This window comes from Gopherus flavomarginatus, chromosome 4, assembly GCF_025201925.1.
Source record: "Gopherus flavomarginatus isolate rGopFla2 chromosome 4, rGopFla2.mat.asm, whole genome shotgun sequence".
In the NCBI taxonomy this organism is placed as follows: Eukaryota; Metazoa; Chordata; order Testudines; family Testudinidae; genus Gopherus; species Gopherus flavomarginatus.
Window position 1 is genome coordinate 136,750,837 of NC_066620.1, and position 18,881 is coordinate 136,769,717.

An 18,881-nucleotide genomic window follows, 5' to 3' on the forward strand; every position below is an offset into this window, starting at 1 on the left:
TTATTCCAGTGCTTAACCACTCTGACAGTGAAAAACTTTTTCCTAATGTCCAACCTAAACCGCCCTTGCTGCAACTTAAGCCCATTGCTTCTTGTCCTATCCTCAATGGTTAAGAACAATTTTTCTCCTTCCTCCTTGTAACAATCTTTTATGTACTTGAAAACTGTTATCATGTCCCCTCTGTCATCTCTTCTTCTGATTAATCAAACCCAATTTTTTTCAATCTTCCCTCATAGGTCATGTTTCCTAGACCTTTAATCATTTTTGTTGCTCTTCTCACGACTTTCTCCAATTTGTCCACATCTTTCCTGAAATGTGGTACCCAGAATTGGACACAATACTCCAGTTGAGGCCTAATCAGCGTGGAGTAGAGCAGAAGAATTATTTCTCCTGTCTTGCTGACAATACTCCTATTAATACATCTTGCTGCTTTGCACTGCATTAGTGTTCTTTCAATGCTGTGACCCTTGTTCATTAATTGAATTCATGTAAAAGTAAAATAACTGTATTTGGTGCCATTTTAATAAGAAAGTTTGTTTTCTTTTTTATTTCAGATATGCAAGCTTTCAAGAGGTGCTCAAACTACTTAACAGCTAGAATTGATACTTTTCAAGGCATTTAATCCTCCTTTCTGGATGTATGTGATAACTATAGAAAAAATTGTAAATTTAAACTCCATATTCAGCCCAGGAATTTTAAAATAAGAGCTGAAGTACTTAGACGGAATAGACTATTTATCTTTCTGTGATTAAGTGTTGTTTCATCATATTTTAGATATATTTTTGGGCAAATAGTTGGAACACAATAATAACATACATTTAAATACTTAGAGTTTGAATAATATCAGGAAATATTTTTCTTTTATTTTCAAATAAGTCCTTAAAGTCATAGATCCACATTCATCCATGAATATCTAAGGTGAGGTATCTGACCCCCATTATCTTACTGTCTGAGCACCCTATAGTCTTGAATGTATTCATCCTCCCAGCACCCATGAGGTAAGGAAGAAGTGCTGTTGTCCCCATTTTACAGGGGCATGTCTTCACTAGACCTATTGTAACACCAACAGAACCTGTGTCTCCCCCATTATTAGGATTGGAAGGGACCTCAGGAGATCAGCTAGTGCAACCCCTGCTCAAAGCAGGACCAATCCCCAACTGCCCCCCCTCAAAGATTGAGTTCACGATCCTGGGTTTAGCAGGCCAATGCTCAAACCACTGAGCTATCCCTCCCCCCAAATAGGAGGATCAAATGAACTCCTTAGACACAGACCACACCAGCAAGAACAAAATGGTGGGTTGTTGGTGGGTGAGATTGAACCTGGAAGCTTTGGGGCTTAGTGCATAAGCCAAAAGCCGTATGGCTCTTAGCTAAAGCCATAGAGCAGACTCATTAAGTGCTCTCTCTCTAAGTGGTCTCAGTACCAGTAAATGGGACAGACCACCACACCCAGGAGGTGTATGGGTTACATACTTCCCTTAGCTGAGGAAGCACATCCTGAGCTTGAGAGATTTCCCAGTTGAAATCCCGGATGAGCACCCTGTTGTAACACCAATAGACCTTGTCATCAGGATTGAACCTTGGCCTCTGGAGCTTAGTGCATGAACCTCTACTTCAAGAGCCAAAAGTCACATGGCTCTTAAATGAGGCTCTTAAGTAGAGCAGACTCATTACTCTCTCTCTAAGTGGTCTCAGTGCCACCCAGAGGATTCAGGGGGCCTGGGGCAAAGCAATTTCGGGGGCCTCTTCCATAAAAAAAGTTGCAATACTATAAAATACTATATTCTAATGGGGGCCCCTGTGGGGTCCGAGGCAAATTGCCCCACTTGCCCCCCGGGCAGCCCTGAATGGCCTCAGTGCCACTAGATAGGACAGAACACCACACCCAGGAGCTGTGTGGGTTACACTATGTTAGGTTGATTTACAGCCACCTCAGTAATTACTGCGGTGGTTGATGTCCACACTACCTTCCTTCTGTCGGTGGTGCACGTGTTTACCAGGAACGCTTCCACCGACTGAAGAGGAGCAGTGTGTGGAGGCTGACAGCCAGGGCTCTCGGCTCTGCAGAGCTCCCCACCATGAGCCCAGTTGCTCCCCACCATTTCTTGTCTCCACACTCCCAGTCAGAAGAGTGGAAGGGGGCAGCTACCCAGGGCTTCTTGCCTCTGCTGGGGAGATCCGTGCCCAGTGTCCAATTGGCTGCAGTGCTGCCAGCAGGGAGTGGGTAGCCTGGGGGGCAACAAGGCTCCTAGCGGGGAGTGGGGAGCCCGGGTGGCAGCCCAAGCTTGGAGCCTGGGTGGCAGCCTGGCTTGGAGTGGGGAGACCTGGCAGCAGCCCCGCTGGCAGCTGGCTTTCTTGTCAATTCCATGGCTCCCCCGGGGTAGCCGTGAAATTGACAAGACAGTTAGCAGCCTATGTAAGGAATGCAGTGTCTACACAGATACCGTGTTGCCTTAACTACACCAACATAAGCCCTACACTTCTTATGGAGGTGGAGTTATTATGTCAGTGTAGTAAACATAGGTGCAGGAGCTGGGGGTCCTGCCGGGGGTGCTGCCTGGCTTGAAGTGGTTTCCATTATATACAAGGTTTGCAGTTTGGTTAAATGGCTCTCAGCACCCCCACTATAAAAACTGTTCCAGCACCGCTGGAGGTATGACACTTATATCTGCGGGAGCAAGGGTGTAGTGTAGACACTGACACTGACATAGTCAGGTCGATATAAGGCAGCTTATCTCGACCTAACTCTGTAGTGTCGACCAAGCCTGAGTCTGATCTTTCATTTCTAAATTTTTTTTCTCTTGCTGAAGGCAGCCTTCAGAATTTAAACATCTGCTTTATTTGTATCTGTTATATGTAATGAAAAACTGAGCCTTAGAAAGTGTTAATTTCCCCTATTCATCATCAATAGGGTGTTTACTTTATAGTCTTGTCTGCACAATCAGCATCTCAATTACCTTTTAAAAATGTTGTGAATAAATATGATACAAAAACTAGAAGCCATCTGATAACTTCATGGTATGTCTACATGACAAAATTATGTCGACCTAAGTTACATCAGCATACAGCCACCGCAGTAATTAAATTACTTTTGCATGTTCACACTATGCTCCTTGTGTTGTCCTCACCTGGAGTGACTGCACTGATTTAACTGTCATTGCGGGATGATTTCTGACAGGTAGCAACAGTTGATGTAATTAATGCAGTGTCTACACTGACATTGCATCGATCTAACTACATTAACATTGACTCTGTACCTCCCAAGGAGTTGGAGTTATTAAATCAATGTGGTGGGTGAGTTACATCAGTGGGAGCAACAGTTTAGTGTAGATGCTTACAGAGTTAGGTAAACATAAGCTGCCTTACATCGACCTAACTCTGTCATGTAGACCAGGGCTAAGAGTTGACTGCAGTCTGGCTATAAACACCCAGAGTTTTGTTTGAGTCAGGATTGGATTGACACAGGATACCATAATTTTTCCTTTTTTAGACTGATCAAAAATGTAAACATAATGTAATCAAATATTTAAAGTTGGGCACACAAAACTATGCACTTACAGTTGATCATTCTTAACTTCTTAAAATCAGTGTAAGCATGCTAATCAGTTATATGCAAGTACACAATTGACTAACAAACAGACCAGCTACTTTTGATTACTTTTAAGTAATTCTTTTGAGTCAACAAAATATGTGCTTTGTTAACAGCCATTTCATTTATTGTGTTTGTATGTAGCCATTCATTTATATTTCTATGTGTAATCATCAGGCTGCATCTGTAAATAACTTTGTTAGGATTTTCAAAATAGCTTACATGCTACATAAATTTATTTAAAAAGGTATTATACTTTTTTTTATAACACTGTGAATATTTTTTAAAATTGCATTTACTCGTAAAAAAATGGAGTGGACTTTTCAGCATTGCCTGTACATTTTATCCAATGGTGAATTACTTTTAATATCATTTTTCAATATTAAAACTTACTACATTAGTTTATGTATGTTTGTGTGCCTCCACATCAGTTCTATATTTTCTTTTTTTAACACGATTTTCCCATTTTTCACACTTTTATGTATATACAATACCTAGCTCAATGATACTTGATTGGGACCTCTATTTGCTACTGAAATACAAGAAACAAATAATACATTTTGAAAGTATGTATTTTCATGTGCTCATCTGTTCTCTGCTTCTCCTGTCACTCTATTCTCTGTTGCATTATGGTTACTGTTATTAAATCCTGCTGGTTTAATCTCTGTAATAGCTCCCAAATCTGCCCTTAACTCTCCTTTTTCACTGCAGAAATCCTTTTCAAGTCAGTCATCAACGTCATCTTCATACCTGACTACTGCTGCCTCGTTCTCTTCAGTATTCTTAATGCTAATATCACTCAAGTTTTCCAATATCCTTTTGTGAAAATAATCTACTTGAAAAGAAGGGACCTACTCAAAGAATTTTAGCAGTATCTTGGGGGCCTGATACTGTTTACACTTACATAAGTCTGACCTTTACTAGGAGTAGCTATACGGATTTCAGTTGGACTACTCATGGCAGTAAGACGTAGCCCACCCATATTTGCAGGGTTCAGCTCTACACCCAGAAACTGCATAATTCAGTGCAATTTCTTCTGGTGTCTACTATGATCTTTATTCAGTCACATGATAGGCAAATTAATTTCCTAGTCCACAACGCACAATCAGCGAGGGACGCAGTCTTCTCGCAACAGTGCCCAGTGACACAAGCACCCTCCCGTCCTTGCGGACATGGGAAGGAAACCGAAGGGTGTGGGGGGGCACTAATATTTTGAGGGGTGCAGGCACTACAGTGTTGGCTCAGTATTAGCCCCTGGACAGTTTCCTCCCGCTGCGCTTTCTCAGGCCCTAGCCTCCAAAGCGAAGGTAGAGAGCAGCATCTGCGCCTGCACCTTCCTCACTCACTCGCACCCCCAGCCCCACTCCCACGCTGCTGAACCAGCGCCTACCGAGCTCACCCGTTCGGCTCCTGCCCCGCCCACAGCTCCTAGCCACGCCCCCGCTCCTCCTCCCCCGCGCCCAGTGCTGTTGGAAACGCTGGGTGGGCCGGGCGCTGTTGCGGGTACGGGCAGCCACTTCAGTGCGGCGCCCTTTCGCTGGTGCGCACGCGCGTAGGAGCGCGCATGCGCCGCGGTTCTGGGCCCGTGTGGCTGTGAGCCCGCGCAGAGGGCCGCGGGCTCCGCTCTGGCCGCAGGCAACCGGCGCCGCGATGGGCTGAGGCGGGTCAGCGGCTCTGGGCGGAGCGGGGCCCCCCCGAGGATGGAGAGAGCCATGGAGCAGCTCAATCGTCTCACCAGGTCCCTGCGCCGCGCCCGCACCGTGGAGCTTCCCGAAGGTAAGAGGGGAGCGGGGGGTCCTCGGGCCAGCGCCACCCCCCGGCCAGGGGCGCCCGTGCCCGCTCAGCAGCGGGAGCTGCGTTCCCCGCCGGCGGCTCCCAGCGCGGGGTGACTCGCCGCAGCAGCTGCCTCGGGGCCTGCCCCGCTTACTCCATAACCCTCCGCCTGGCAGCCCCCGCAGCTGCGCCGGGGCGTTTCCCTGCGGCGCCCCTCACCGCAGCCCGGCTTGCCCGGGGACTGGCTTCTGGCACGTCGCCATCAGTCAGGAGGGGCCTGCCGGCCGGACTAATCCCGTGCCAGCGTCTTGAAAACTTGGGACGTGTCCTGCCCCCACCTCGGGCATCAATCTCGGGCTTGATGCTCCTGTGGGCCATAGCTTGGGGTCGCGAGCTAGGACCAGGGCAGAGCTCCAGTGAGAAGTCCGGGCCCCACCAGGCTGCGTTGGGCCTGGGAAGGATGACTGGGATTCTGAACCTGGTCTGCCCCTGAAATGTCGGTTAATGTAGGGGTGTGAAAAAAGACGTAGTTCAGTTGACCCAGGGTAGACACCACTAAGTGGCTAGAACAGTTCTTCTGTTGACTTAGCTAGCACCTCGTGAGGGGATGGGTTTACTGCAAGCGGTGGAAAAAACCTTCCCTTGATCTCTACCCTACAAGCAGGATAGTGGCATAGCTGTGGCACTATGGTGCTTGTAGTTTTTACAGCCTTACTGATATACTGTCCCTGGACCCTAAGGGGCTTGTTTTAGACTGTTCTGTGGCTAGTGACTCTCCATTCCTCTCTTTTCCTACTGGAAGGGAGGAAGAATTTTCCTTTTCCTCTTCCTCCCCCTTGCCCTGCCTCAAGCATCCTGGCTACTCTGAGTGGGGGGGGGGGGTCTTCCCTCATGCTTTTAGTTACTATGGTAAAGCAAATAAATACTACTGAGGAGGAAAGGAGTTAACCTCTGGCTTCTGAAGAGCAGCAGTAAACACTGAATAATCCTTTTAGGCTTGGTCTAAACAGGAAGTTGTACTGACATAAAATCATATAACCTTCAGTTATACTGACTTTGTTAAACTGTTGCAACTTTTGTGGACAATACACAGGTGTACTCTGAATTGACATAAACAGTCCTATGCAATGTTGTCTTAGATGGGTTCGTCCCAGGCATTAGAGAGACAAGATGTGTGAGGTATTATTTTTTTTCTTGAACCAACTTCTGCTGATGAGAGAGAAAAGCTTTCAGGGTTACAAAGAGCCCTTCTTTGGGTCAGTTATAAACTGATATCAAAGAGTTCAAGTGCAAAAGTTGTACTGATTTAAACCAGATTATGTTAAACTGATGTAATGCTTGTGTGCAGATAAGCCTTTATTTTCATTTTGCAGCTGTTTGAGAAATCTGTGCAGAGGCATGAGTGTCGTACATCTGCAGACTCAGGAAGATAGTATCTGTTCACGTTTAGAAGGGTGTAATCTGTAATGGATAGAAATGAAAGTTTTAATTCTCAGAAGCTAATGGCTTAGGCCCCCTCAACTTGGCAGGAAAAAGACTTCCACTCATCAGTAATGAGTCAGGCTCAGCTGCTAGTCCTGGCTGGGCAGCGGGTCGGGGGGGACAGGACTTCCTCTTCCCCTGCAAGGAGTGACTCGGGATGGTTCAGATCCACCCCCAGAAACCTCATAAGGTGTGTCCCTCCTCTCCCTTCCCACATCATGCTGGGGGAGGGGCCACTGTATGGGGACTTGCTTCCCAGTCCACCCAGAAAACCTCTCCCTTCCAAGTCACCTGCACCCAGAACCCTCCCACTGAGAATATCCTCCTGCATCTGGACCTTTACCTCTGTTCCCCCTGACGAGTCCACCTCCTCTGCACCTGAACTACCCTGATGAACACTCTGCACCTGCACCCCCACCCCGCTGAACCACAACCAACTGCACCTGGACACCAAGCCCCACTTCCCCAGCATCCAGATCCATCTCCCATTGAGCTCATCCCCTCCATACTCACCCTGCTGAATCCCCATCCCCTTCTCTGGCACCCAGAACCCCCTCAGTGTGTCCCTGTGCATCCAGATTGCTCCTCACCTGGATCCCCCCCATACTGAGTTCCTCCACACTTGGATCCTGCCAGGCTGAGCCTGTTTGCCACACACATGGATTGGAAGCCAAGGCTGGGGGTGCATGTGAGACTTTGTTCCTCTTGCTTGCTATCTTAGTGTGGAGATGCAGGGCCCTAGGGTGTTTCTGGGCCAGGCCCAGGCCTTGCACTGTCAGGGTCGGCTCCAGCCTCACCGTTGAGTCCATGTCCCAGGGCGGGAGGGCTGCAGGGTGATCTCCCATCCATTAACCTGTGCTTCCCTCTGCCATGTAGGCACCTCCATATTTATTTGACAAATAAAATATGCAGAATTGTACAGAATTTTAAAATATTGTGTGCTGAATTTTTATACTTTGGTGCAGAATTCCCTCATCAGTAATTCTACTACAGTGTTTGAACCCAAACACTGTAGCTTTGTGCTAGTCAGAACTAGAACCAGGTTTTGTCGGAACCAAAAAGTGTAAAGGTCTAGAAACAAAAGGGGGAAATTGACTGTTTTTCAGTGTATAAGTTGAGACAAAAAGGTTGACAGCATTAATAGTATTAAGTAGATTAGATTTGGAAAAAAAATCATTTTTAGTAACATCAGTAACACAACAATGGAAATAAAGTGTAAATACAGGAAATCTAAAATATCCTTCACTTTTAAATTAACTTACGTGATACTGAGACAATTCAGTAATGAGAACTTGGCAGCAATCAGAAGGATAAAAGTATAGACAAAAAATAAAAAAAATCTAAAAATAAATCAACATACATTTTTCTTATTTAGAAAGAACAGTTTGTTTTCACCTACAGTAATATCAGTACTACATCCTAAAATATTTTAACATTTTCCATATAAACAGCAGTAGCTTTTCTTTTAGAATTGTTCAATTTATTTCTGTCATATGTATATCTAGATCTATTGTAGAGTGTAAATAGTTTATTCATCTACAGTAACTTCTAAAAACAGACAATAACTACTGGATAAATTTACACATAAGATTTTATGGTAACTGAATAATCTAATTTCTGCATAGATAATGAAACTGCTGTCTACACACTAATGCCAATGGTTATGGCTGACCAGCACAGGTGAGTGTTTCTTCCTACAGGTTTGTGCATAAATTACTATTTTTTAAAATTACCTTATTTGTAAGGTTGCAAACATTAGTTTGTCTGTAACATCAGTCTAAATGGTAATAATAAACATCTTCCGTAGTAGTAGTCTAAAACTAAATATTTTTAAGGGCATAGAAAGCAACATGTTTAATAGAGCTGTATTTATTAAAGTAGTGTTGGCTCCAGGGTTTCTCTTGCTGAGCTGCCATCCAGGGTCATAAAGGCCAGGTCTGTACTACGTACGTTCTTTGGTACAACTATATTGCTTACTGGTGTGGATTTCACACCCCTATTATATTGACCGTAGTCCCCTGTGTAGACAGCAGTATGTCAGTGGCAGAGCTTTTCCTGTCAACATAGCTACTGCCTTTTGCAGAGGTGTTTTTCGCCTAGAGTTCTCCAGAAGCACTACAGTGTCACATCTGCATTGATATAGTTGTGCTGATGCAAGTTTGTAGTGTAGACCTGCCCAGAGAGAGGATTTTTGCATAGCTAGGGCCCAGCCTGCTGAATACCCAACTTGCATATGACTGTGTATATACTTTATGTACCTGAGAAATCTGGTTGACTCAATCCTGTAAATGCCTGTGTGTGTGCTTAAGACGAGGAGTTTGAAGTGATGGAGAAGGAGCCAGTATATAATGAGTACTGGGAGAACAGAACAATGGTAGTTTCTTTGTGAATGAGATGCATCACTAGGAGTTGATGTACTGTTGGTATTGAAACTCATAGTATCTTATCTGTAGAGGAGATTGTCCAGCATGTACTGATTAGACAAGACTGATGGCTTAAATGATAGCTGTTTAGGAAATGGGGAAGCTATTGGAATCTGTCTGAGGGATGTGTCAAGTGGGTTTGCTGCTACTTCCCTGCCCTTTTTGAGTTTTGTAGGCATGTAAGAAGTGCTGAAATTTGTTGATCTGATATCAGCATGGATGTTGTTCCTTCTCCACAATATGTTTATGGTGACACGTATATTAGAGTTTCAATTACGCGGCCTCCTGGACAGCACCAACAGAACTGCAAGTCACCAGGTTGTTTCAGCTTGAGCCTAGTTTGAAATGTGTGTATCTTTTAGTTAATTCTGTGATCCATCCAGACTTATAAAACCGTATGTCTTATGTGTCAGACTTCTTGCATAATAATGGAAATTCAGTCTAACAGTCTTCCTTAAATTTCATTATACTGGCACTTTTTCCTTCTAAACTTGGTGTATGCATAGGGAACTTGCCAGAAATGTGGAAGGGAACATGTAGTTGAATGGGGAGAAGTATTGGCATACATTTGTTTATAACTGTCCAAAGCAAAGTCAGTATAGTGCTTATCACAGTTAAGAAATGTCTTGAACATCTTGTGCTAGTCTACATTAATGTTCATTCAAAATAACCACACAATATGGCATATTTGTTGATGTCAGTTTGAACTAGAAAGTGGAAGAGCAAGGGCATTGCAGGTTAGTATTCAGGTATTTTAACAGAGCTGTGGAGCCCTGCTTTGGTTATAGGTTGTAAGGGAGAAAAATGGTACACTGAGATAATTGTAAAACAGATAAAGTATTCGGTCATACAAATAAAATGTATGTTGTGATGCATATCGAAAGTGGGTGAAACTATCTTTAGACTTTTTCCCCTAACACAGTTTTATCTGCTTAAGGTCTGTTTCAGAGCTACTGTCAAATTCAAAATTTGATGTGAATTATGCATTTGGACGTGTGAAGAGGAGCTTGCTTCATATTGCGGCAAAGTAAGATTTAGCACTTTTGAGTAGTCAGGGAGATGACTTAAAGGATTATATTACCACAGAAATCTGGAGCATTAAATTGGAAAAACCTTCAGTGCGTATTTGTTGCTATATTTTTTTCCCCTAACCTTTCTTGACTTAATTACTGGTGTGCACATTTGCACTTTCAAGAATAACATAACATAAAACCAGGAAGCTTACAATCAGGATTTCAAGTGCCTTCCATATCCTGACAAGCTTTTTTATAGGAAACATTAACTACTGATGGTTGCTTTTTCATCATTTTTGAAATAAGACTGCTGTGGGAGGAATAAAGCCTGTTTATGGTTTGTTGGTGAAAGAGTTACCTCTGCAATTGCTGGCTGCCTGAGCTTTGCTGTTCCAGACTTGCTTTCTCCCTCTCTAGTAGACAGTTGGCTTTTTTTTGGAAGCATTCAGTCATTCCGTCTCATGGTAATTACATCATGGAAGTGGGAAGTACTCCACTACTGATCTGATGCTTTACTGTCATAATATGGTGGGCAGGTACTTCTCTGCTCAGTTATGAGCAGACCGGGAAGAATTTGAGGCTGTGTACTGAATATTTCTGATGCTTTTAGATCCAGGCTGAAGTCCTTGCCTGTAAATATGAAATGCGTGATGTCAAATTTATTTTGAACCTGTCAGGTAGTAAAAATAGGCTTGTCCCCAACCAATGCCTCCCTGCTCCCTGTCTCTTAATTGCCTCCTCCCAGGACCACTCACCTCTGTCCACCCCCCGGGATCCTGCTCCCTGTCCCCTGACTGCCCTGACCCCTATCCACACCCCTGGCCCTGACAGGCCCCCTGGGACTCCCATGCCTGTGCAACCACCCCTCTTCCCTGTCCTCTTACCATGCCACCTAGAGCATCAGGACTGGTAGCCGTAAGGGAGGGAGAATGGTTTGAGCATTGGCCTGCTAAACCCAGGGTTGTGAGTTCAGTCCTTGAGGGGCCATTTAGGGATCTGGGGCAAAAATCTGTCTGGGGATGTGTCATGCTCTGAGCAGGGGGTTAGACTAGATGACCTTCTGAGGTCCCTTCCAACCCAGATATTTTATAAGTAGTACACTTTACGTAGCATGTTCCTAGGGGGAGCAATTTAATACACTACACCCAGCCCCACTCAGCCTGCTGATGGTCTGGAGTTCTCAAAATATGTTCTCGCACCCCTTCTAAAAAATTACGCTACAGTTAGCTTAAAAACTTAACTTTGTATATTACAGTAATCGTTAAAGTGTTACTAAATACATAGGTTTGATGAAACAAAATAGTTGTATTTATGTGCCTGTGCTTAATTTGTGTTTGATTTACCTTCTAAAAAAAATCTTGCATGTCTCGCACCCCCAGAAAGGGCGTCTCGCACCCCCAGAAAGGGCATCTCACACCCCCTGGAGGTGCATGCACCCCAGATTAAGAACCACTGCACTAAACTGATAAGATCTGCATTTTAATATAATTTTAAATGAAGCTTCTTAAACATTTAAAAAACCTTGTTTACATACAACAGTAGTTTAGGTATATAATATAGACTTATAGAAAGAAACCTTCTAAAAATGTTAGTGTATTACTGGCACGCAAAACCTTAAATTGGAGTGAATAAATGAAGACTCAGCACACCACTTCTGAAAGGTTGCCGACTCCTGCTCTAAAGTTTTACATTTTTATTTTTGAATGCAGTTTTTTTTGTACGTAATTCTACATTTGTAAGTTCAACTTTCATTATAAAGAGGTTGCACTACAGTACTCGAATTAGGTGAATTGAAATATACTTTTCATTTTAAAGTTCAAATAATTGTAAGCAAAAAGATAAAGTGAGCCCTACAGTTGGTATTCGGTGTTGTAATTGAAATCCATATATTTGAAAGTTTAAAATACATCAATATATTTAAATGGTATTCTGTTTAACAGTGTGATTAATCGAGATTAATTTTTTTAAATCACGCTTTTAATATTTTTAATCATTTGACAGCCCTAATAATGACCAATTAAATTGCAAACAGAAAATAAAGAGAAAGTTATGCAACAAAACTAATGGCAGACTCAGGTATTTGGATGGATCCTGTAACCCTCAGTCTTTGTTTTCTCTTTTTGCTGTGCTTACATTTGAGTATTTACCTTCCTTCTGAAAACTAAACCTCTAACTTTTTTTTAAACAAGTAATTTTGTAATTAAAGTGTGTTAGAGGTTTGATGCTGCAAAAGGACAAATTGGCTGAGGGAAACAAACATAATACCAAGGGTGGGGAAAGCCTATATCTTTGAGGTTTCCTTGCACCTGCTTCTGCAATTTGGTCTTGAGTCCATTAAGCTAAGATTAGTAACTCTTTCTTTCCTTGTAATGTTAACCAAATATTATATAATCAGTTCTCACTCCAGCAAAATGTCTTTTTTTTAAGCTTTCAAATTGTAAAAACCCTAGTGACATTAGAGCCAAATTGTGTGCTGACTTCAACCTCTGGAAGTTAATGAAGTTGCATGATAGTGTAAGTTAGTGTAGAATTTGACTCTTAAAAGTGCTTGCTGTGGTTTACCATGAAAGTTTCACTTTACTGATTTTGCCATTTCCTTTCTTTCTTCCCATACCTCCATCCAAGCTGTGGATCAGTTGAATGTCTAGTTCTGCTGTTAAAAAAGGGAGCAAATCCTAACTACCAAGATATTTCGGGATGTACACCCCTTCATTTGGCAGCTAGAAATGGGTAAGAAAACTGTTACCTTCTCAAAGCATGCTGATTTTGCTGAACACAGATTATAGACCTGTTTTAAGAATGTTTATGATTTTGGTTTGCATACTGCTTAAATTATATATTTTGTACTTTTGAAAGTATAAATAAAACCACAGAATGTGTACCATGAATTTGTGGGATATTTACTTTTTAAATTTTAGAATATTGATCTAAATACAACCAAGCAATAAACAAATTTCTATGACCACTTAAGCATTTTTGCTAATCATAGTTTGATAGTTGGAGAGATTTTATTTAGTGGCTAATAATAATAAAATGTATTGCAGTATTGTAAGTGTATGTAATACAACACATGACAACGAACAAGGTAAATACGTTAAAGGAGTAAAGCATGGATTGGATTATTCAGGATCTGGAAGACAAAGTTGAAGGGATTTCACTGTTAGGATTGATATTTAGTTAAAGAAATTAACTATGTTCCCTGAAGGAACATCATCTGCAAGACAGAGATGACTCAGGCCTTGTCTACACTACAGTTTTGTTGACAAAAGTGAGTTTTTGTTGAATAAACTGTATAGGTGTACACACTGAAATGCTCCTCCTGCCGATGTAACTCCCCTGCTATGCCGACATAAGACAGCCACCTCAACAAGAGGCATAGGCCTTATGTTGACATAGTTAGGACGATGCATGTCTGTGCTGACAGTACAGTCCTTCTGTCAGCTGTCACTCTTGTCTGCTGGGGGCATGAAATTGATAAGAATCAAGTTTCTGGCTCCTGAGCCCTGCTGCTTCCTGATCTTCGCTCCAAGCCAGGCTGCCACCTAGGCTCCACACTGGGAACCCTGGAGCACAGTAGCTGACTGGACTCCGGGTGTGGATCTCCTCACCAGAGTTGAGAAGCCTGGGCGGCTTCCGTACCCGCTCCGCGCCCCCCCCCCCCCCCACTCCTGGTACGTTTGGCCTGGCTCTCTTTCTTCCACACTGCCCCTCTTCAGTCGGTGGAAGTGCTCCTGGTGAGGATGTGCACCACTGACAGAAATGGGATAATGTGGACATATAGCCACTGCAGTAGTTACTGTGGTGGCTAAAGTCGACCTACCATAGGTCGACTTATCTTAGTGTAGGCATGTCCTACTAATACCATACATGTAATATTAGGCTAAGAGGGCTTGGCCTAGCTGCGCTCCTCTTATTTGGTAGTGGATTTCTTTAGCTATCCTGCTGATGGCTGGTTAAGTGTGGGTTTTTTTGGGTATCTTGAGAATAATACCACTTAAGAGCCCTGACTCGCTGCCTCTCCTCTGACCCTTTTCTCTGTGTACATGCATGTCTGTTGCTTCTTCACTCTCCACTTTTCTTGTTGTCTGACTGGCAGACACCCTCTTCAAGGACCTGGGAAAGAATATACTTATAAGTTCCCTAGGGCAGCATATGTGAGTGATGTTATGCTAGTGCAGATGGTGGGAAATGCAATTAACAATCAGTGAAGAAGTGGAACTGAAAATATGCTATGTCAAGTAAACAGTGAAATGAAGAAAAACATGAAGAAAATACTTTTCAGTTATCTTAAGTGATGGTTTTAATGGTAATAGTTACAGAATTGTCAGGAGAAAATCTGACTCTTCAAGTTGTCCCTTTAAAGGTAGGCATAATATTAGCAGGGATTCTAGGGCTGGATTATTTTGTTAAAAGAACAGATTATTGCTGTCAACAATTATGCTTTCTTGCAGTAAAGGAAAAATCCCCATGAAATTAACAAGATGTGCCTTTCACCATGACCACTTTGCTCTTTGAAGCCTGGGGACGGGAATGGGCTTCATAGCCCAAGCTCCAGCCTGAGCTGGAACTTGAAAGCACTATCCCTGCACCTATCTGTAGTGCGACCCTGAATCTGTTGACCTGAGCTTGGACACATGCTGCTGCATGCTGTGTTGACATACCCAAAGGGACTAAGTGGCTTGCCTAAGCTAACACACGTAAACTGTGGTGGAACAGGGAACTTAACCCAGGTATTTTGAGCTTGATGTGCCAGTGGATCATCCTTTCTTCCATATAGAGTAAAAGCCTTTTTATTCGGCACTTCACCAACTGGCAAGCTCTGTGAACCGGCATATCTGATCTTCATTGAAAGTCTGGTTTATAGTCTGGTTGGCATGGGATCGGCAGGGGTTGGGGCATGGGAGGGGGTGTGGAACATGGGCTCTGGGAGGGGTTTGGGCGTGGGAGAGGGTGCAGGGCACGGGACAGGATGTGGAGTGCTGGATTGGGGGCTGCTCACCTCAGTCAGGTCCTAGGCGGAGGCGCAGCAGGCAGGTCTGTGTGCTGCCTCCAGCCACAGGCACTGTCCCTATAGCTCCCATTGGCCATTGTTCCTGGCGAATGAGAGCTGTGAAGGCAGCACTCGGCACAGATCGGGGGTAGTGTGCAGAGCCACTTGCTGTGCCTCTGCCTAGGAGCACCTGGGACAGGTCACCGCTTGCAGGGAGCCACCCGAGGTGAGCACCCCCTGGATCTGTCACGCTGCACCTCTTCCCATGCCCCGAGCCCCCTGCTGCACCCAAATTCTTTCTCAGAGCCCGCACCACCTCATGCACCCAATGTCCCTCCCTCTTAAATTAACCAGCATTTTTTTGCATCTTGGCAGCCCCCATTCTACCAACATGCCATATAAAACAGCTTTTACTGTATTTTGAAATGTTAGAACAGGACTGTGAGGGTTTACGCCCCTGGTAGCAGGGCAGTGTGGCCTAGTGGCCAGAGTCCATAGAATCACCCCTGGTTGCAGGGCAGTACAGCCTAATTGCCAGCGTCTCTCCCACTTTGCCGGGCCCTGGCCCTAACAGCGATGTAGGACCTTGCCACTGGCTCAGCGGAGGGGTCCTACCGAAACACACTGAGGCTTACCGGGGGCAAGGTACCAGTCCATCACCCCCCTAGGTTGCTTCCTACCGGCTTGAGAGTTGGGATCTCCCATGAGTCCCTAGGTTCTGTGGGCTCCTCCCGTAGTAGGGCTTCATGTTGGCCAGGAGAAGCTTCAGTTCCCGGCAACTTCCAGGGTGGTGGCTGGTCCTCTGTACGAGCTTCCCAGTTAGGTCCTTCCCCAGCGGCTGCCAGCCCAGATTGAGCTGAGTTCCCTCCTTTTATACTGCCGGAGCACTTGGAGCATGCCCAGTACGGCTGGGGCGGAACTTGCGCCGTCAGAGCTACTGGTCTGATGCTGCTGGGGCTAGTGCGGGGTGGGGCTGCCCCGTCATAAGGACACTTAAGTATTCTGATATTTGTAACATAGCAACCTGTCTAATCAACCACCATTCTCCCTCTCCCTCCTGTAAGCTAAAACTCTTGGCTGTGTGTGTCTTCTATGGCATTGGTGAGCATTTGCTTTTCTTTAAATATCAGTTAATGGTGTACTGTTATGAAGAAAACTTGCATACTGCAGTTGATGCATGTTACGAATTAGTCTGAAAGGGGCATGGGGAAGATATGTTTTCTGCAGATCTTTTTTCTTTTTTATGACTGGAATTGCATATGTTCTTTCCTTTACAGACAGAAGAAATGTATGAGCAAGCTATTAGAATATAGTGCAGATGTCAACATTTGTAATAATGAAGGTCTGACTGCAGTAAGTGCTATCCATTTTAGTTAAGTTACTGAAGTGCTTCTCTTGAAATGAATAAACCAGTGATATGCTAACTTTACTGAAAATGCTTATAGCTTGTTCCTGCTAAGTGTTTGACTAGATCTACAATCATTAAAACTGGAAGGGTCCCTGTTAATATACAATTGTAAAGTATTGTGGAACTGTTAATTTACCAGTGACAAAATTGATCAAAATATTTCTAAAACAGTAAAATCTTTTGTTCAAATAAAACATTTTCAGAAATGCAACTTTATATGCTCAAGGTTAATTTTTTGTTTTTTCCACCTACTTCCTCAGTGACCAGGAAGTGATGATTTTTATACAGGATTTTAACTTTTTTCCATTCCTCTGTGCTGGTATTGTAGCAAACTGCTTTGACTTGAAATTAAGAAGGGTAAAGTTGTGGAACCACATGGTGTTATATTTGCAACTGCTAGTTTTGCTGGCCTGAACAATGAATGTGGACTTCTGATATCAAGGCAGAGGGCACCTCCCTCAAACATTCTTGATTGTCTTAGCTGGCACCAATTGCTCTCTTCTTGTGTACCTCCTGAGTGTCAAGAATCTAAATTTAACTCCCAGTCTGCTGGTTGTAGCTCCTATCAGTAGGATATTCAGGTAGTCTACTGGTTACATTCCTCAGCAGGTACAGTGTTTGAGGATCCTCTTCTTAAACACATTCTTGCAATCTACTCATGATCAAAGGGAGCTGGTGTGAATTCAGGCACAGATTTAGACTTCTAGATGCATATTTAGGCAGCTAATTCTAGGATCTTATTTATGAAAATCTTGGCCACAAAGCCTTGGATTTTGTACACTTGTGTTTATGAAATATATGTATGTATTGACTACTAAGAATATTAGTAATTTGATTTTTTTACTTAGATTCACTGGCTTGCTGTCAATGGGCGAACAGAACTACTTCATGATCTTGTACAGCATGTCAATAACGTAGATGTTGAAGATGCAATGGGACAGACAGCACTACACGTGGCTTGCCAAAATGGTCACAAGACAGTAAGTTCATGAAACTCATTTGAACGGACTGTAACTGTTAAAACCTTGGTAATACTTGTCTCTTGTAAAAAAATAAAATATATATTCTTGAAACTATGGCTAGTCATACACCTATATGAAGGTTAAATGATAGGCATGTGAATAATTCTATCTTAATAATTCTTAACTACATGTACTCGTATAGGAATAAGTGGTTTATTCTTGTGTGGGTGATCCTGCAGTCTCCTTTGAGAGTATAAATAATTCAATGCACATCCCACATCTGTTCATGCAGTTGATTAATCAGTATTGCATAGTTGGTTGCAGATTTTGGTGTAGTGTTTAATATTCTTGAATTTTTTTTTGTGCATTACTCACTATAATGTATAGTATTTTGAGCCATGCTTGTCAGAATGATTATATATAGAAAAACGTATATGGCAACTTGGTTACTTTTAATCAGATACAATTAAACGTTTGTACTCTATCTTGGGGATGGATTTTGCATTAGGATTAAGCATGTACATATAGAATAGATGTGTACAGATTTGAATCTTTTTTTTTTTTTTTTTTTTTTTTTTTTTTAAAAAGTGTTTTAAGATCATATGGACCAGTGATCCTATTATCCAGTGATATAGACCACTTAGAGTAAGCAGTGGTCTCTGGACTGTTTCCCAGCCCAATTCTCCATTCTACCGCGGTCAAAAAGTTATTCTGTGAACCATCAGACAGGGCTCCTGATGGCAAGCTGTCAAGGTTACAAGTTTCAAGACATCAGCTAGCAATCAGACTGATAATTATAGACACATATCTACATCATGTGGATGGGATAGAGTTGAGGTTGTTTAAGTACTTCAGCTCAGCATTTTCATACTTTACACTGTTCGTTTTTACTTAGTTTCCTCTTAATATATTTTTCAAAACTACAATATTTTTTAATCTCAATTTACTGATTAAATATTTAACTTCAGTATAAGCTTTTTCGGAGGATCTGATTTCAGTGATCTTACAGAATGGCAGAAGTCCTATAAAAGGCATTTTTATTAAAAAACCAAGTCTTAGAAATAGAGACTAGACTATGTGAAAGCTTTTCAGGGTATAACTGTCAGAATCCTTTTCTTAATGTTTAGGTTTCTTGTTTTTGAGATGTATTACTGGAAATTTAAATCTACTCGTATAACTGAAGAGAGATGCATAAAGCTAAACAGTTTCAAGCCAAGTGATATTTTTGTTAGTTTCTTTCT

General features: G+C 42.9%; 1 protein-coding gene across 4 annotated transcripts in view; it reads left to right on the top strand.

The window, feature by feature from the left end:
* Positions 1–5,170: 5,170 nt before the first annotated feature.
* The window catches only part of HACE1 (HECT domain and ankyrin repeat containing E3 ubiquitin protein ligase 1), a 106,177-nt gene continuing 92,466 nt past the window's right edge, over positions 5,171–18,881 (top strand). For 2 of the 4 annotated variants that reach the window (XM_050949235.1, XM_050949237.1), the window contains exons 1-6: positions 5,171–5,365; positions 8,470–8,524; positions 10,205–10,294; positions 12,906–13,010; positions 16,548–16,623; positions 17,527–17,658. In XM_050949235.1, the coding sequence (XP_050805192.1) occupies positions 5,290–5,365; positions 8,470–8,524; positions 10,205–10,294; positions 12,906–13,010; positions 16,548–16,623; positions 17,527–17,658 (534 nt within the window). In that variant the 5' untranslated portion in view covers positions 5,171–5,289. Of the gene's footprint in view, positions 5,366–8,469; positions 8,525–10,204; positions 10,295–12,905; positions 13,011–14,818; positions 15,011–16,547; positions 16,624–17,526; positions 17,659–18,881 lie in introns of those variants that run through there. The other 2 variants (XM_050949236.1, XM_050949238.1) reach the window with 2 other exon arrangements.